This window comes from Podarcis vaucheri (genome assembly GCF_965113315.1).
Source record: "Podarcis vaucheri genome assembly, chromosome: 1".
In the NCBI taxonomy this organism is placed as follows: domain Eukaryota; kingdom Metazoa; phylum Chordata; class Lepidosauria; order Squamata; family Lacertidae; genus Podarcis; species Podarcis vaucheri.
This window is the reverse complement of record NC_138759.1, coordinates 129,594,336-129,611,037: the sequence shown is the minus strand read 5'-3', so window position 1 is coordinate 129,611,037 and position 16,702 is coordinate 129,594,336. Positions and strand designations below refer to the sequence as shown.

At 41.7% G+C, this 16,702-nt stretch overlaps 2 protein-coding genes and 1 long non-coding RNA gene across 3 annotated transcripts in view; 2 read left to right on the top strand and 1 right to left on the bottom strand.

Moving 5' to 3' along the window:
* Positions 1 to 124: 124 nt before the first annotated feature.
* COQ10B (coenzyme Q10B) lies at positions 125 to 16,176 on the top strand. Its single transcript, XM_082209913.1, has 5 exons — positions 125 to 285; positions 5,613 to 5,762; positions 7,665 to 7,857; positions 8,575 to 8,676; positions 14,713 to 16,176. Exons 1-5 carry the CDS (start codon positions 209 to 211, stop codon positions 14,878 to 14,880), a joined length of 690 nt encoding a protein of 229 aa, XP_082066039.1. The 5' UTR covers positions 125 to 208; the 3' UTR covers positions 14,881 to 16,176.
* Positions 12,743 to 14,675, top strand: LOC309525642. Its single transcript, XR_014216472.1, has 2 exons — positions 12,743 to 12,868; positions 12,995 to 14,675. It is a non-coding gene; the product is annotated as an uncharacterized lncRNA (long non-coding RNA).
* Positions 16,022 to 16,702, bottom strand: part of HSPD1 (heat shock protein family D (Hsp60) member 1) — a 13,853-nt gene continuing 13,172 nt past the window's right edge. The window contains exon 12 of the mRNA XM_082191480.1: positions 16,022 to 16,622. Within this exon, the coding sequence (XP_082047606.1) occupies positions 16,476 to 16,622 (147 nt within the window). The 3' untranslated portion in view covers positions 16,022 to 16,475. The remainder of the gene's footprint in view (positions 16,623 to 16,702) is intronic.

Below are 16,702 nucleotides of genomic sequence, written 5' to 3'. Positions count from 1 at the left end.
GGGCAGCGCGTGGCGAGCGCTCCGCTGACTGGCTGAGAGCTGGGGGCAGCTCGGGACCGATTGGTCCGGCCTACGAGAGGGGCGGGGCAAGAGGCGGGGCCCAGGAGTTGACAAGCCGCCGGGAGGGCGGGTGTCTCCGGAGTGGAGGAAGGGTTGGGATGGGGGCCGTGAGGGAGACCTAAGCGGCGGCGGCGGTGGAGGGTCGACTATGGCGCGGAGCGGCCGGGCCGTTGGGAAGGCGCTCGCCGCGCGGCTGGCCTTGACTCCGCGGAGAGCCGCTCTCAGGTATGAAAGGCGGGGTCGTGAGAAGCTCCGCCCACCGCTCTCTGAGGTGGGGGGGGGAGAAATAGTTCCCTCAGACCCCGAAAAGGCCAGCTGTGGGGAGGCGAGGGGTGCGGGGAGCTTCACCCTTCGCAGCCCGGCCTCTCCGGGGAGCTTTTTCAGACAGGCGAGGGAGGTCACCTCACCCCCCCACCCCCACCCCCGAGGGTGGCTCCCTGCCCTTGGTCTGGTTTCCCCTTTCCCCGCCTCTTCTTCCCTCAGCGTGACAGGCAGAAGTTCAACAGGTGGCGTTCGCGCTTGCTTTCACGCTCTGTGCTATGGGGAGGAGTGGAAAGGGGCCAAGGCTTGGGTACCTGGAGAATTGGGTTCGTCCCCCCCCCACTCCTCCTGTTGTTGTTGTTTAGTCATTTAGTCGTGTCCGGCTCTTCGTGACCCCATGGACCAGAGGAGCACGCCAGGCCCTCCTGTCTTCCCCTGCCTCCCGCAGTTTAGTCAAACTCTTGCTGGTAGCTTTGAGAACACTGTCCCAGCATCTCGTCCTCTGCCGTCCCCTTCTCCTTGAGCCCTCCATCTTTCCCAACATCAGGGTCTTTTCCAGGGAGTCTTCTCTTCTCACGAGGTGGCCAAAGTATTGGAGTCTCAGCTTCAGGATCTGTCCTTCCAGTGAGCACTCAGGGCTGATTTCCTTAAGAATGGAGAGGTTTGATCTTTATGCAGTCCATGGGACTCTCAAGAGTCTCCTCCAGCACCATAATTCAAAAGCATCAATTCTTCGGCGATCAGCCTTCTTTATGTTCCAGCTCTCACTTCCATACATCACTACTGGGAAAACCATAGCTTTAACTATACGGACCTTTGTTGGCAAGGTGATGTCTCTGCTTTTTAAGATGCTGTCTAACTTTGTCCTCTGCCATGGAAGACAAAGCACAGGACAAAGCTGGTCGCAACCAAACAAAATGAAACAAAAAGCCCAGAGGAGCAAGATGAGTTGTAGGAAGTCACCTTTAATTTGCTCTAGGAAATGAAGGGAGCAAAGTGGAAATATTTCGCTTAAAAGAGCCCCACACCTGTTAAACATCTATATATTATATGGAATTAAATGTGCATTGTTGTTGTAACTACTCATATTAAGGGGCGGGGGGATGTAATAGTGACATACTTTCACTATGAGACTCTCCTGTCTACCCGCCTGGAGTTCATTAACATTAGGAGACAATTCTCGGAAACGCTTTGCCTGTTACGCTCGTCTGGAGTGTTTCTGTGGCATCTTGTTTGCAAAACGCTGCTGACTGCAAGAAAAGGATATGTTGTCCTATGGCTTTTATTCACAGTGCAGTCCTATGGAAGTAAGTCCCATTGAGCTTGAGAAGATTTACTCCAGGGTAAGCAAATACAGGATTGCAGCCTCCCATCATTAATGTTTTTCTTCGACTTCCCCATTAGTATCCAAAGCCGCTAACAAAAAACATTGTTGTGTAAAGAAACAATACAATGCATGCACTGTAAACTGAGTCCTTTTGCCTTTCAGAGGTAAAAGGATAGTCTTTTCCTCCTGCAAAGACCCTTTGCTCTTTGGTACCTGTTGTCTGAGCTTGGATCATCAGAGATTGTTCATCGTCTTAGCACATTTCTACTCACTTTCGCCTGCCTTTATTCCTTTCCAACTCCCAGACTCCACTAAGAACCTAATGCCTTTGCACTGCTATGAGCTGCCATGTGCTGCATGATTGTACAGCCCTTGGCCCTTTCCACCCTTTGGATGTTCCAAATCCCTGGGTTTTTTGGCAAGGGTAAAATGTAACTACTGATAGCAGAGACCCTGCCCCTGTTTCCACGCCCCACATACAGAATATTCAACTTGGAAAATAGATTCTTGATGTCTTTATAATAGAACCAGTGATATGGGTTGGTTTTTTTGGTTGTTGTTTTGAGAATTGTATTCTGCAAATTAGACTAACTTTTCCTATGAAAATTTTCTGATGCAAAGCACCCTATGCAAAACAAAATAAAAAATTTCCTTCCAGCAGCACCTTAGAGACCAACTAAGTTTGTTATTGGTATGAGCTTTCGTGTGCATGCACACTTCTTCAGATACCACACGAAAGCTCATACCGATAACAAACTTGGTTGGTCTCTAAGGTGCTACTGGAAGGAAAATTTTTATTTTGTTTTGACTACAGCAGACCAACACAGCTACCTACCTGTAACACCCTATGCAAATTAGGGTAAAGTTGCATTGAATTATATGCATCAGAAAATTTTCTGATGCCCTTGAGTGATCTAATTTAGCATGTTTGTTGTATTTAGTAAAGAAAGTTAAAAACCCTGCAGCTACTAAAATTGCCTAATAATTACTTGTAACTAGCATCCATTTATTGTTGCTAACAAAATGATGAAATATTCCCCCCGCTAGAAAATTACCCACCCTGCATCACTAGCCAGAACCCACCCCCCAATTAATCACCCTGTCAATTAATATCTGTCAATTAATCGTTGTATCTTCTAACTTGGTGTTGTTCAACCTTGGGGTTCCCAGGTGTTGTTGGACTACAACTCCCAGCATTCCTGATTGGGCATGTTGAGATTTGGAGTCTAGTAACATTTGGTTGATACTGACAATCTCTCTAACCGCAAGGTTTTTATTCTATGGTTTGCTGATTAAATAGAAAATACTTTGAAAGAATGTGCCTGTTGCTGCAGTAAACACAGGGGCGAAACTAAACTTTATTTCACCTGGGTTAAAGACCCAGTTTGGCACCCCCACACACACGTGCATTTGCGTACACACACAGATTGGGAGTCCTCTGGAGGCTTCACCCAGGACAAAACCCTCTGCTATCCCCCCTGTAGTTATGGCATTGCTTAACATACTTATTTAAGAAGTTAAAATTAGTTGCCCTTCAAAAAATGTTATATAACTACAACAGTCTGTATCATGGTGCTTTCTAAATTGATTTCTTTTGAGGTATTAAAGCCTTTGCATTTGAACTTTAGTCTTCACTTTGTCTTGAATAGCTGGTTTATGAAAACCTAGAGTCACCACATCAGTGTTGCCCACAAAAAAGTATTCCTTTGAAATTGGTACAACAGTACGCTAGCTATTGTCTCTAAGCTTCCCCTGCAGTGCCTGTCTCCCATTTCTATTCATTTTGGTGCATGCAATACTTGCCTTTGTTCAGAGACCCAAGGCAGAAGAAGAATAAACAGCACTTTGAAACATTGATAATTTTAGTTCTGTGATTCATAGATTACCTTTTTGATCAAGGAGATCAGCTGGGAAAGGTCAAATTCATTTCTAACTTCTCATCCTTGTGCCTGTTCAATTCTAATGTTGTAATTGTAATCTAGTTTTATAGCTGAAGCTATACATTTGAGGTTTTGATGAGGACATACAGTACTGTGAAAAGCTTCACAGCTTTCCCTTGATACATAGAGGATTCCCAGCCACTAAGCTAAATTACCGCCCCCCAAACATACACACTTTGACATCTCAACTCATAACTTTACATATGTGAACATTGATCCTCTAATGAAGGATGGTATAGAAATTTAATAAATAATAAAATAGTAGGATTGAGGGACCTCTGGTCTGCAGACCAAGCTTTGTCTGTTAGGGGTCCCAGTTTGACCCATAAGGCTGTTTCCCTCCAACCACATCCACTTACGCCACACCTGACATCATAAGTGACATAATGTAAAACCTCTGAGAGCTCAAAGTGATCTCTCAGTTTCTTTATTTGCTCTAAGCGGGGAAAGCTGTTTCCATTGAAACCAGTGCTGAAGCCTAATGTTCTGATTAATTTTGCATCCAGTGTTGTTTCCCAAAGAATATTGTTAGCAGTTAAGTGAAATATCAAAGATCTGGGCAGAGTTTGCTAGATCAAAATGAAAAAGAAAAATCCTGCACACAGTAGAAGCTTCAGTGTTTAGTTTGCAAGTTAAAATAATTGGTCCTGCTAAAGGAAGTGGTTATTTTGCCATCAAGCTAAGTAGAAGATGTCTTAATTGAAATCCCAACATAAAAAGAGTTATTAGCACATGCTTGAGTGCATATATTAAAATATCTGCACTAATGTTTTTGTTCTGGACACAACACTGAGGGATTTTGAGATCAGAAAAAGGCGTCCTATTTTTCCTGATTTTCTCAGAAGCTTGTGCATATGACTGTAAGTTAAAACAAATTTATGATACAGCAGTTATCAGCTATGATAGCTAACACGAACCACTGTGTTTAGAGAGGGAATATGAATTCTGGATACTGAAGGACCACTATACAAAATGGTCATCACTATTGTATCTTGCTTCTGGACTTCCAGAGAGTATATGGCAATACTAAATTATGTAAGAAAATTATGCAAGAAAATTATTTAAGTGACTGCCTTTCAGGGTCTTTCACATATATTGCCAGCACTATTACTTTGGGGGTAAGAATTTAGATGTGGGGGGGGGGCTTCATTTATGGAGAAATGTTGGTATTTCAAGCAGTGTTGACATTAGTGTGGAATTGCTTTTGCCACCAGGGTTAAGTTTTGAAAATCTAGATGCTTTCATTCAAAGCCAGCAACATTTGTACCAGTGCAGATCTGTGGCATGTGGGACCCTCAGGGGTAGGGAGAAATTTCCCCTGACCATTACCAGCAAGTTTGTCACAGAAGATGTTAGAAGACTCCTATGCAAGATTGCTCTTCTTGGTGTGCTAAGAGGGGTGAGAAAACGTTTTGGTACAGAGGAGCATGTGATTACTACTTTTAGCTTGAACAAAATCCCTGCCTGTGCAAGAACAAGAATTACTGTTTTCAAGGATGTGTGGTTCAAGCTCATTTTACTGTTTTTATAGCAGAAAGGGACAAAGTATTAGAGATGCTATAGGGCAGTTCAAACAGATGAGCATAGTGTAACGTGGCCTCAGACTGACTTGGAGCCAAGTCTGATGGGGTGGATGGCCTTTGTATTGTACTGTTGCCAGGTTCTTTCTCATGACTGAGATATATTTAGGTTGTCCTAAAAAGTTAGCCTAATCCTGAACAGCTTGCAAGCTATGATTGTCCTTGTGTTACATTTTGATTTAATGAGCGAGATCCAACTGCGACGTCCTGCTTGTGCAACAGCCTTCAACTTGCCAAATGGGACTTGCCCTTCCTCTTCTCCCCATAAGCCTTCAGCTCCAGAAATTCTGGAGAACCCTCTGGAGCAGATTGGAGGGCTTCAGGGAAAGGAGATGGGGCAGCCCTCTGGCTTGATGCTGGATCTTGCACATTATTATTTAGATAAATGATAAATTACTTTGTTAAGCATGGGCTAATTCTAATAAAAAATTTAAATCATTGCAGGCATTTGACTTCTTGGGAAATTTTGTTGAGCAAGGCCCCTCTGCTTCAAGTAGCTGGAACGCACTGTGTTTTTTCAAGAAGAACTTTCTTCAACATTACTTCACCATTAGGGAACAAAAGGAAAGAATATTCAGAAAGAAGAATTATAGGGTTTGTATACAAATAAATAGAATTACAATTGTATATGAATGCATGGTGTTGATTTGCATGACCAAATCTTGATCAATATCTTGACTTCTATTGGTTTTGCCCAAGATGTGTTTACTTAAAATTGATTCAAGTCTTATTTATTTGTGAATTACTTCATTCTCAGTCTTTGAAGAATTTACGTTTCATAGATAGTCAAATTATGAGGCAAACATGAGACTCCCATCTCCCTCTTTGCTGCATAATTTTTTATATGGGGATGTGGCAATTGCAAGGCACAACTAGCAAGCAGACTATATTATCCCTTCACTGAGATCATGTTGTTGTCTAATTTAGAAGCATATATATTGTACAGTGCAGTTTAGAAAGAACACGGTGTGCTTAAATTAGGTGCACCGTATAGTGTCATATTGTCACACCAGTACACATGTGAACTTTTTTTTACTAATTTGGAAGGCAAGGGTATTTAACAAATTTGATGAAGCTATTATGTTTTGCGCCCATGCTGGGGTTTTTCTGGCTCATCATCCCCTTGTATCCATGGAAACCTGCTCTTCAGAATGGGGCTTTTTTGGGAACAGCACAGAATACAGGTTTGGAGGGCTGCAGAGAGAAAATATAATTGTCCAACTTGAAGTTGTTTTCTCCGTGTGCAAAGTATCCTTTGGATCCAAAGCACAGAATGGCTCTTTGCCTAAAGTTATAAAAACTGTTACACTGTTTAGAAACAGTTAAGCAGTCTTCATGTTTACAGTGAAAGGATTCGCATACATAAGTAGGTTACTGTAGTTAAGTTGCTGAAGCGTGTATTTCTGTGTTAATAATTTGCAGAGCTGTACTGGCAATATTAATTTTGGTAGAAATTGCTATGCTGTTACAATGTGGCTTGAAGTGTAAAAATAAATCCCTTGAGTCAAATAACACCATAGAGTGAAGGAGACACTTATGGACATTTACATGGAAGTAATTAAGCTTCACTGAATACAGTGGCGCTTCTTGGATAGGTTTGATCTTCTTGCAGTCCATTCTTGCAGTACATTCATAGGATTGTGCTGTAAAACAGGTTTGAGCCTGATTTAACTCCTACTGAAAGTGAAAACACCTAACAACACCTAACACTGAAAACACCTAACACTGTGGTCCACTGTATGCTCAGAAATTTCTCAAAGTAGGGTAGGGAAAGCCTTTGCATTTTGCCTTTATCATAAAATAAACTTTAGTTGGGTCAAGAAAACTGGAGTAGTTTGTTTGTTTTTTAAGTGTGTATACCAAAACTATAGGGACGTGGGTGGCGCTGTGGGTTAAACCACAGAGCCTAGGGCTTGCCGATCAGAAGGTCAGTGGTTCAAATCCCTGCGACAGGGTGAGCTCCCGTTGCTCGGTCCCTGCTCCTGCCAACCTAGCAGTTCGAAAGCACATTAAAGTGCCAGTAGATAAATAGGTACCGCTCTGGCGGGAAGGTAAACGGCGTTTCCGTGCGCTGCTCTGGTTCGCCAGAAGTGGCTTAGTCATGCTGGCCACATGACCCGGAAGCTGTACGCCAGCTCCCTTGGCCAATAAAGGGAGATGAGCGCCGCAACCCCAGAGTCGGTCACGACTGGACTTAATGGTCAGGGGTCCCTTTACCTTTACCTTAACTATATATATATAAATGTTAAAAGGTTACAGGAGCTAGTGGGACCCCAAAGAAAAATGTTACCTGCCCTTCCTACAAGGTGCTCAGGTTGGTACACATATTTCTTCATCCTCCATTCATTTTTATCTTCCCAGCTGCCCTGTGCGGTAGGCTCATGTGTGTGTGTGTGTGTGTAAGAGATACATTTTATGACTGAAGAGCTCAAGCATGCGTGACTTAGTCATTTGAATACTGCTTGTAATACTAAGTTCCACTTTTCTTCTTGTCAGGTATTCTATGCAAGAAATGTATGATGTGGTAGCAGTTGTAAGTGAATACAAGAGCTTTGTGCCGTGGTGCAAAAAGTCAGATGTGTTATCCAAGCGCTCAGGATATTGCAAGGCACACTTAGAAATTGGATTTCCTCCTGTGATGGAGAAATACACTTCGGTTTGTACGCTCGTGAGACCTCATTTGGTTAAGGTAAGGTAATGATTGTTTTAAAGCATCTTGTATTGTATAATTGCTTGCAGCTTTTCTGCCATTCTATTATATGTAGACAGATGTGCTTGTTCAATACAGAATTCACATACTCCAGAAATTGCTACCTCCCCATCCAGTTTTTGTTTTAAGTTATGAGTTCCCTATACAGAACAGAAGTGCAATAAACATTGCACTTATTTTGCATTAATGCATTATTTTGTTTTTATATCTGCTGAAAAGAAACCTGAAGCTAATACGCTGAACGTACATTGCCAGTTTTCTCTGGTATAAGAAATACTTGTAGAGATTCTTCAAAAACTTGCAGCAGCTCCCTTCAGTTTCATTGGGTTGGATCCTATTTGTCTTTTCTGTGAACAGCACTTGAATCCAACAGAGGCTCCTTTTCCTTGCTTATTTTTCAGCGCGGATGGCATTGTTAAGAACTTTTTAAGTGGAGATGCTAGAGTTTGAATCTGGGACCCCCACTGATCCATGGTCTCTACCCATACTTTTGGGACTTTTACTTTCCCCTCCTGCTTCTCCGGGCTTAAAAAGGAAGCACTCTTTCTAACATTGTGAAATAACAAATGAGAAATTATGGATTTTATTATGGTCTTGTAGTTCCAGTTTATGTGGAAGCCGAAATAAGTTGAACATCTAGGTCTGAGGGTTTTGAATCCAATACAAAAGTGTTAAAATGGTTAACCTTTTTCCTAGGCATCATGCACAGATGGAAAACTATTTAATCATCTGGAAACAGTGTGGCGCTTCAGCCCAGGAATCCCTGGCTATCCAAGAACGTGTACCTTGGATTTTTCAGTAAGTATGAGAATAAGCCTTCCAAGCTCTTCAGACTACCAAAATATACCTTTAAAGCCATAACAAGCTGTGCTTGCATGTCACACTAAACTATAGTTTAAGGCAGGGGCAGCCAGCATGATGCACAGTGGATGTTGTTGGACTACAGCTCCCATTAATCCAGCCAGCCTCGCTGATGGTGAGGGATGAAGGAGTTGTAGTCAGACAACAGCTGCTGGGCACCATGTTGACTACCCCTGGTTTAGTAAGGTGTGAAAGAGCGGGAATGAGCTGCAGTGAACCTCAGATTTGTGCACTTCCTTCCTCTCCCTGCAGGGTTGCGAGGGTTTGGAACCTTTTGCTTAACCGCTGTTTGTTATGTCACCCAAATCAACAAACTCTGGTTAACACTGACTGTGATTTGACATTAGCTTGTTTAGAACTAACCATGGTTGTTGAAGCTTGGCTTGTTTAAACTAACCATAGTTAGGATCTGACCCGGAACTATAGTTAGATGACGTGATAAGCCAGGGGTATTGCTAGGTAGTTAAAAAGCACTGGGGCCCAAGCCCATGACACAAATTTGCTTGATAATTTGCGTGATAATTTCTGTGTAAAGAAACAAATTTAGATGGCAATACATTAGAACAGCTAGGTGATTTTTGTCAACCCTGTTTAAGTAAATAGAATACTCTGAACATGTGCAGCTTTACATTTTAAACTCACTTAAATCATAGCACCATCTTGATTACTCAGGAATACACATTTTGTTTGGGAAACATATAATACAGTGGTACCGTGGTTCTCAAACTTAATATGTTCTGGAAGTCCATCCCAAAACCAAAGCATTCCAAAACCTAGGCGTGCTTTCCCATAGAAAGTACTTCCAGATTTTCAGCATTTGAGTTCTAAGGTGTTTGAGAACCAAGGTACCATTGTATATTTTTTTAAAGAAAAGTAGCAATATGTACATGCCTAGTCAGCTGTCTCCCGACGATAGAGTGCTTTAAAAAATAAGAGAGGATGATGCAGTGACCACTGTGACGGGGCATGAATGCCACTACCCCCATTTTCTGCTGTTCTATGGGTGTTCATTTTGGAGAGGCTGGACCTCTAAGTGCAGCTCTCGTTGTACCACTTCTGTTCCTGTGTGCTGCAGCATGTCCCCAGTTGCCTTGTAAGCCAAAAATATTTTTCTATAAAGTTGGGATGGGGAAGCGATTTGAGGCCTAGTACAAAAGACGCAGGTGGCGCTGTGGGTTAAACCACAAAGCCTAGGGCTTGCCAATCAGAAGGTTGGCAGTTCAAATCCCCGCAACAGGGTGAGCTCCCATTGCTCGGTCCCTGCTCCTGCCAACCTAGCAGTTCTAAAGCACGTCAAAGTGCAAGTAGATAAATAGGTACCACTCCAGCGGGAAGGTAAACGGCGTTTCCGTGCGCTGCTCTGGTTTGCCAGTAGTGGCTTAGTCATGCTGGCCATGTGACCTGGAAGCTGTACACCGGCTCCCTCAGCCAATAAAGTGAGATGAGTGCCACAACCTCATAGTTGTCCACGACTGGACCTAATGGTCAGGGGTCCCTTTACCTTTTTACAAAAGACCTGGGGTTCTGGCTTTCCAGGTCACCCCTTATTAATAATACCTGTGTGCCACAATGTGTTTAATCAAAAGGAGAAGTGAAAGCTTCCAAACTCCATGGGAGGAGGGGAGCACAAGCCTGATACTTGTAAACTGCAGTTTAGTACAATGTGCAAATGCCGTCAGTGTGTTGCTCCTAACTCTGTTTATTTTAATTAAAGAAACCAAAAACGACCTGAATTCTAAACATGCCTTTTAAACGTGTATATACAAACATAAATTATTATAAACTTTAAAGTTTTCTTTCTGCTAGGGGTGGCATGTGAAATATCTTCACTTCAAATGTGTTTATCTACATATTATGAAAGTATGCTGATTTCTAAATAGCTTTGAATACACTTGGGGTACTGGAAAACTCTTAATCGTGCTTTCCTTCACTAAGCAATTCAACACCATTGTTTGTGTTGTTTCTAGCTTATCATTCAAACTTAGTTTGTTTTTCAATTATTATTATTTTTCAGAAGAAAGATGGATTCTCATTTGTTACTACTGATTTGTAGTTTCAACATAGGGCAGGATCCGAAGTGCCATTTCGGGAACACCAAAGAGCTTGCAGATTTTTCCTCTTTCAACAGCAGATCTTTCATGCCTCCTTCCACTATGTTTCCGAAAGTCCCCTTAGTTTCCAAATGGTATGTCATGTAGTAAGAGGAAGAGGGCTGACTGCTGTAAGCCCCTTGGACTTGTAGAACCAACCCTGCCCATATATTGTTCATTCTGAGGAAAAGAGCAAGAAAGCATGTGTCAGATAGCATTGACAAAAGTTAGTGCCAAGAACCTACTCCTATGGTTCATGGTTGTAGAGTTTTCTTATGGTTCGGAGGGAGCCTTGGGGCTCTCACAGAGGGTGGGATCCAGCATCACACCAGAGGGCATGATGGGATTGCCCTCCCTCCCTCCTGCAGTCCCACCCCACCTCCATTTTCTCCCGAAGATCCCTCCAACCTTCAGGAGCAGATTTGGGGTGGCGTAGGTGCAGGGGGCTTCAGAGGGGGAGAATGAACCGATTTCTACTTGCACAAAAACAATGAACAATCAATCGTTTTATTTGTGTGTACGCTCCCTTTCAGAAATTAAAACCATGCTCAGGGCAGCTTGCAACATATAAAAAATTGCATGATTACAAACATAACAAAAGTAGTCATAAACAATAAATAAAAAATCGAGAAGTACACAACCAAATTGAACCATTTCCTCATAAATCATAAGATGTAAAATATACAAAAAATACAAAAAAATAAGCAATAAGAGCAACAAACCACACCCTAAATAAATTTCCTAAACAATACCCCAGCCTAGGGGCCAGCAAACTTTTTTAGCAAGGGGCCGGTCCACTGTCCCTCAGACCTTGTGGGGGGCCGGATTATATTTTGAAAAAAATATATGAACGAATTCCTATGCCCCACCAATTACCCAGAGATGCATTTTAAATAAAAGCACACATTCTACTCATGTAAAAACATGCTGATTCCCGGACTGTCTGTGGGCTGGATTTAGAAGGCGATTGGGCCAGATCCGGCCCCCGGGCCTTAGTTTGCCTACCAATGCCCCAGCCCAAGAGTCTGTTTAGCAGCCTCAGCTCTTTTAGTCAGTCAGGGCTCATCGTCCCAGGTCATGTGGAAAAAAGCCTGCAAGGCCGGGAGCAGGTCTTCTAGGACTTGTGGCCAAGAGAGTACAAAGGTTGGCTGTCACTCAGTGAAATGACAGGCTTTTCCTCATATCCTGATGTTGCTGCCTTGAATGTTGTTGTTATTACCCCACCCATCTGGCTGGGTTGCAATGAAATTGTCCAGACTGGTCACACCGGTGCCTAACCTAGTAGGACTATTGTAAATTTTATATCACAGGCCTCATAATAAATAAACCTAAGTAGTATATTTTTCATGGATTTCTTCCTGGAGTCTATAAACTTATTAATAAACCAGTGCACTTTTAAATGAACGGTATAGTCTGTCCAGAACTTCTGCTAACACCTGCCATTAACTCCCTAGCTTCCTTTTGTTGTTCCTCTTTTTTAAAAGGAGCACAGCTTGCATGATGAGATCATTTTTGTAACTTGAAAATTTGTTTAATTTCCTTTCAGCTTACATTGGTTTAAGAATTGCCATGCAAGTTCAAACTAGTGAAAACCAAACTGTTGCAAACAGTTCATTTATCCAGGGGCTGTTTTTGAGTTCTTCCACATTTTAAATCTAATCATCTAGTGCAACCCCCTGGAACGCAGGAATCTTTGGCCCAATGTGAGGCTGGAATCCACAACCCTGAGATTAAGAGTCTTATGTTATCCTTTCACTTTGGGTATTCTGACTTTTTGTCAAAATTTAAGAAGAATTAATGTGCGTTGCTATGCACGCTCAGTCACACTTTCTTTTCAATTCTGGTGCTTCTGAAAGTCTGTTAACTGCTGTTTGCAACATTTAAAACAACAGCAACAGCCTTATTTTTACAAACCATCTTCAAACCTTGCCAGGAAAGGAAGTGAAGCATGTGGCTATTCTATAGCACTTCCCGATGCTTCATACTTTATGCAAATTAGTTGAACCTTCTTAATAAACTGGGTGGACTCTGTATTTTTTGTTGTGCTCAGTTAGCACTTGCACAAACTTCTCTTGGCTCAGACAAATTTAGGATGAAATTGAATGTTACATTGGCAACCCCATCTTTCCTTCTTGTCTGCTTGTAACACTAATGCGAAGATTGAGAGTGGTTGCAGCTGCAAATAGGTGATCAGAAGCAGGGTCCTCAATTCTAATCCTGCCCTGCTGATAGTCCCCCACCCCACCCAAAAGTGTTTGTTCCAGCTGGGCTCTGCAACTAAGAAAAACTGCTGGGGAGAATCAGCACATGAAGGGTTTTTTAAAACTCTTATCAGTGCCCCTCACCCGCTCCACCCAGTTATCTCAGCACACAAACTTGTGCTTGCTGTGATAATTCTAGTTCTGCCTTCACATATGTACATGATTGCATAGGATTGCAGATTTGGCTGCAGACCTTTTGAGTAGTTCTACCAGAATAAACGCCAAGCAGTTTTTTAGACATTGCAACCATAGTCTGGTACGAAGAGGGAAATGTCCAATGCCAAGGGATTTCTAGCCAAAAGCTTTCAAATTAACTCCCCCCCTTTTTTTGGGATTCCACTTTTTCAATATTTTATTTGCTATAGTTTAGTATTATGCCCGATTACAGCAACTAAACCTCTTGAAAGCTTACTAATTAATGTTTCATTGTTTTCAATTTGATTTTGTAATGACTGACTGACTGAAGTGAGGCTGTAGATAACAGCAGACTCTGTTGAAGACAGATAGGACTGTATCTGCATGGGAATGGGATCAATCCTGCCCATTCCACCTAATTGCAAACATGGTGGATATCCTTTTGGAAATGGCCTCCTTAGAGATCTGAGCTTCATTGTCATTAATTATAAATAGTAATGATCTAATGGATCTGGCCAAACCCATGGGGCTATGTAGAGCCCAATTTCACGATTCCTTTTCCAACCTGTTACATCTGCACAGGTTTGAGGTGCATACCATGTACTCAGAGCAGCTTATAAACAGCTTGATTTTATTTATTAACCTACACAGATTAAAACCAAGAGGAAAAGATATAATTCAAAGCATCCCACCCACATCTAAAAGGCCAGATATCTAAAGGCCAAAGGCCTGATTACAGCGGAACATTTTCCCTGGTGCCTAAAGACCCCCTGGACCTCTCACTTCTTTAAGAGTCGTGTCCTTAATAGGCATACATTCTCAGTAACTTCCTTAATGTGTAGTTTTTGGTTGCAACCACGTGTTGTAACATGACAGTGGCAGTAGTGGAATTGCTTTTTCATTTATTGTAAAAGTGACCGGTTTAATTCCTGTATCAGCAGAAAGGTGGTGCGCAGCAGTTTTGTTTTCTTGTCAGATCTTAAAATTTCAGCCTATATAAATTCTTTTATTGGTGAAATTCAGCTGCAAGTGGTGACGCTTATGCAAGTAAAACACCATCCTCAAAAAGGTATTAGGAGACCTGAGGGTAACTCAGAAGACTGCCCAACTACAGAAAATCAAACAAAAAGAGAAACGTACTCTACACTAAAATGTTGTGTTTACATTGGTATGTGGCTGTTGGCACCTAAATTCAGTATGCACTGAAAAGGTTATGCTTAAAGATAAGTGGAAGGCAAAATGCAAACAGCTGCAGCTAAAACCTTTTCTGTACTAGGGGGTTTCATTAGCTGCAAGTTGAGGGAGGCTATCATGAGAAGATGCAGCCAAGAGGAAAACACCCAGAGGAACTTAGTATGGTTCCATAATTGCCTTGAATATATCCACCAAGTTCTTTGGTCCTTTGATGAAATGGATGCAGAAAAGAATGGGCCTAGCCATCTTTTTGTGAGTGACTGACACAACCTACTGTACCTTTGTTTTAACAGATTTCTTTTGAGTTTCGTTCCCTTCTACATTCTCAGCTTGCCACACTGTTCTTCGATGAAGTCGTTAAGCAGATGGTTGCAGCATTTGAAAGAAGAGCATCCAAGTTGTACGGTCCAGAAACAATCATACCTCGAGAGCTAATGCACCACGAAGTGCATCACACATAAAAGGGGGGAAGTAGTCTTAAACTACTTGGACATCGTGTTTTTACATGAAGTGTTCTTCCATGTGGGCTTCTAGTTACATGGGAATTTGAAAATTATGTATAATACTACTGTACAACACAGGCCTGTAAGATGCAGATGTATATAATATAAAGCTTCAATCAAGTGCAATTATAAGGTGCTGATAAAGAGTGGCAGCTATAAACTACACCAAAATTGCCTTCTTCCTCTTGCCAGTTTTTATGAAACTCAGCACTGTCTACTGCCTAATGTTTTGCAGTGTTTCTAATATTTACTATTGGAATCAAGTTTTAAGTTATTAGTCTTTCAAATGCATATTTAAGTTATTTTTGCTATTCAGGAAAAGCTTTAAATTAGCACATATTCTGAGAACAAATTTCTCAGTATGTGTAACTATACTTAGTAGGGAATGTTTAGTGTGTAAGTGGAATGAATATATAAAGGGCTCTTTTAATCAAGAAACATGTATGACATTGCCAAGTGCTTTCACAAGATCCTAGCAGGTAAATCTGTAAGGAGTCATGAATTCAAACTTTAAAGTGACTTGAGTTTCACAGATCTGTTTGTATATTACAGCACAACTTTGCTAGGATAAAAACATACTATTCCCTTTGTCTAGACTAAAGCAAGTTTTTGGGCAATCATCTCTACTGCTAGCACTGAATTTTGCCATTTTCCAAAGTTGTATAATTGGCTGTGCAGCTAAATGTATCCTTTTCAACAGATTCCTAAAATGGCTTCAAGATTACTACCTTTAACTAGGAAGAGTCTTTATAAAGTTTAGGCATCACAATCAAGAGAAGCTGTGGCATTTTATCCCGAGTGATGCTAAATACACTGGGTTGCACAATTATAAAGCAAAGTCTGTAGCTGCCTAAACTTTAATAGCTCTTAATCTTGAGCAGGAACAAGGAGTACAACCTTGGGCCCTCCAAATTTGAGCAAAACCAACAAAAATTAATACAGCTGATGGCAAAGGAACTATTTAGGCTAACCTTTCTCCCATTCCTAGAAAAAAAAATGGTTTAAGAATGATTGGAATCTGGCTCTGTACTCCCAAGAAATGTTTTCAGGCTCACATACCCGATACAAAACAGGATTGAGTTGTGAATAAGTGAATACATTTCATACTTTTTTGAGCAATCTTTTATTACATAAAGTTGTCACATAATTGTATATTTGTCTACTTTGTACACAATTTTTATTCAGTCTTGCACACAATGGCTTCTGCATGTCCTAGTGATAGCAAGCACCAATAAAAGTCTGATTTTAACAGAACTGCAAGTGCTTGAACTGTTTAGAGCTCAGCGTTAGTACACGGATCTTCCACCCAGTATCAGGAATGTACAAATGTCTTTATTCAAAGTACAAAATAAATTATCTGTAGGCATGGACAATGACTGTAAACGATTATGCATGTCTAAACTGAAACCCAGTAACTATTGTTACAGTGATTCTTCAAACACCGGCCCTTCCGCAGTCACTATCCATCCTGTTTCGCCCTGACCTGAAGTTTTACTTCAAACTGTCAAGTCACTCACTGTAGTTCCATGATGGGACATCCCTGTAGCTGAGCATTAGAACATGCCACCACCTCCCATGCCAGCCCCCATGCCTCCCATGGCAGCTTCCTTCTCCTCTTTAGGAATTTCAGTTACTACGGCTTCAGCTGTAGACAGAAGGGAAGCAACACCTGCTGCATCCATCAAGGCTGTCCTTACAACCTAAAAAAAGAAGTTTAAGATATATTTCAGTGAGACACTTGTACAGCTCGTTATCTATTGTGTTGAGATGATAGGCCCAG

What these genes read in the sequence shown, in the direction of transcription:
- COQ10B (XM_082209913.1), top strand. Translation starts at nt 209, where the DNA reads ATGGCGCGGAGCGGCCGGGCCGTTGGGAAGGCGCTCGCCGCGCGGCTG. An exon ending in TCAGAAAGAAGAATTATAGG is followed by an intron (nt 5,763 to 7,664) that starts GTTTGTATACAA and finishes TCTTCTTGTCAG; the next exon opens with GTATTCTATGCAAGAAATGT. An exon ending in CGTGTACCTTGGATTTTTCA is followed by an intron (nt 8,677 to 14,712) that starts GTAAGTATGAGA and finishes TTGTTTTAACAG; the next exon opens with ATTTCTTTTGAGTTTCGTTC.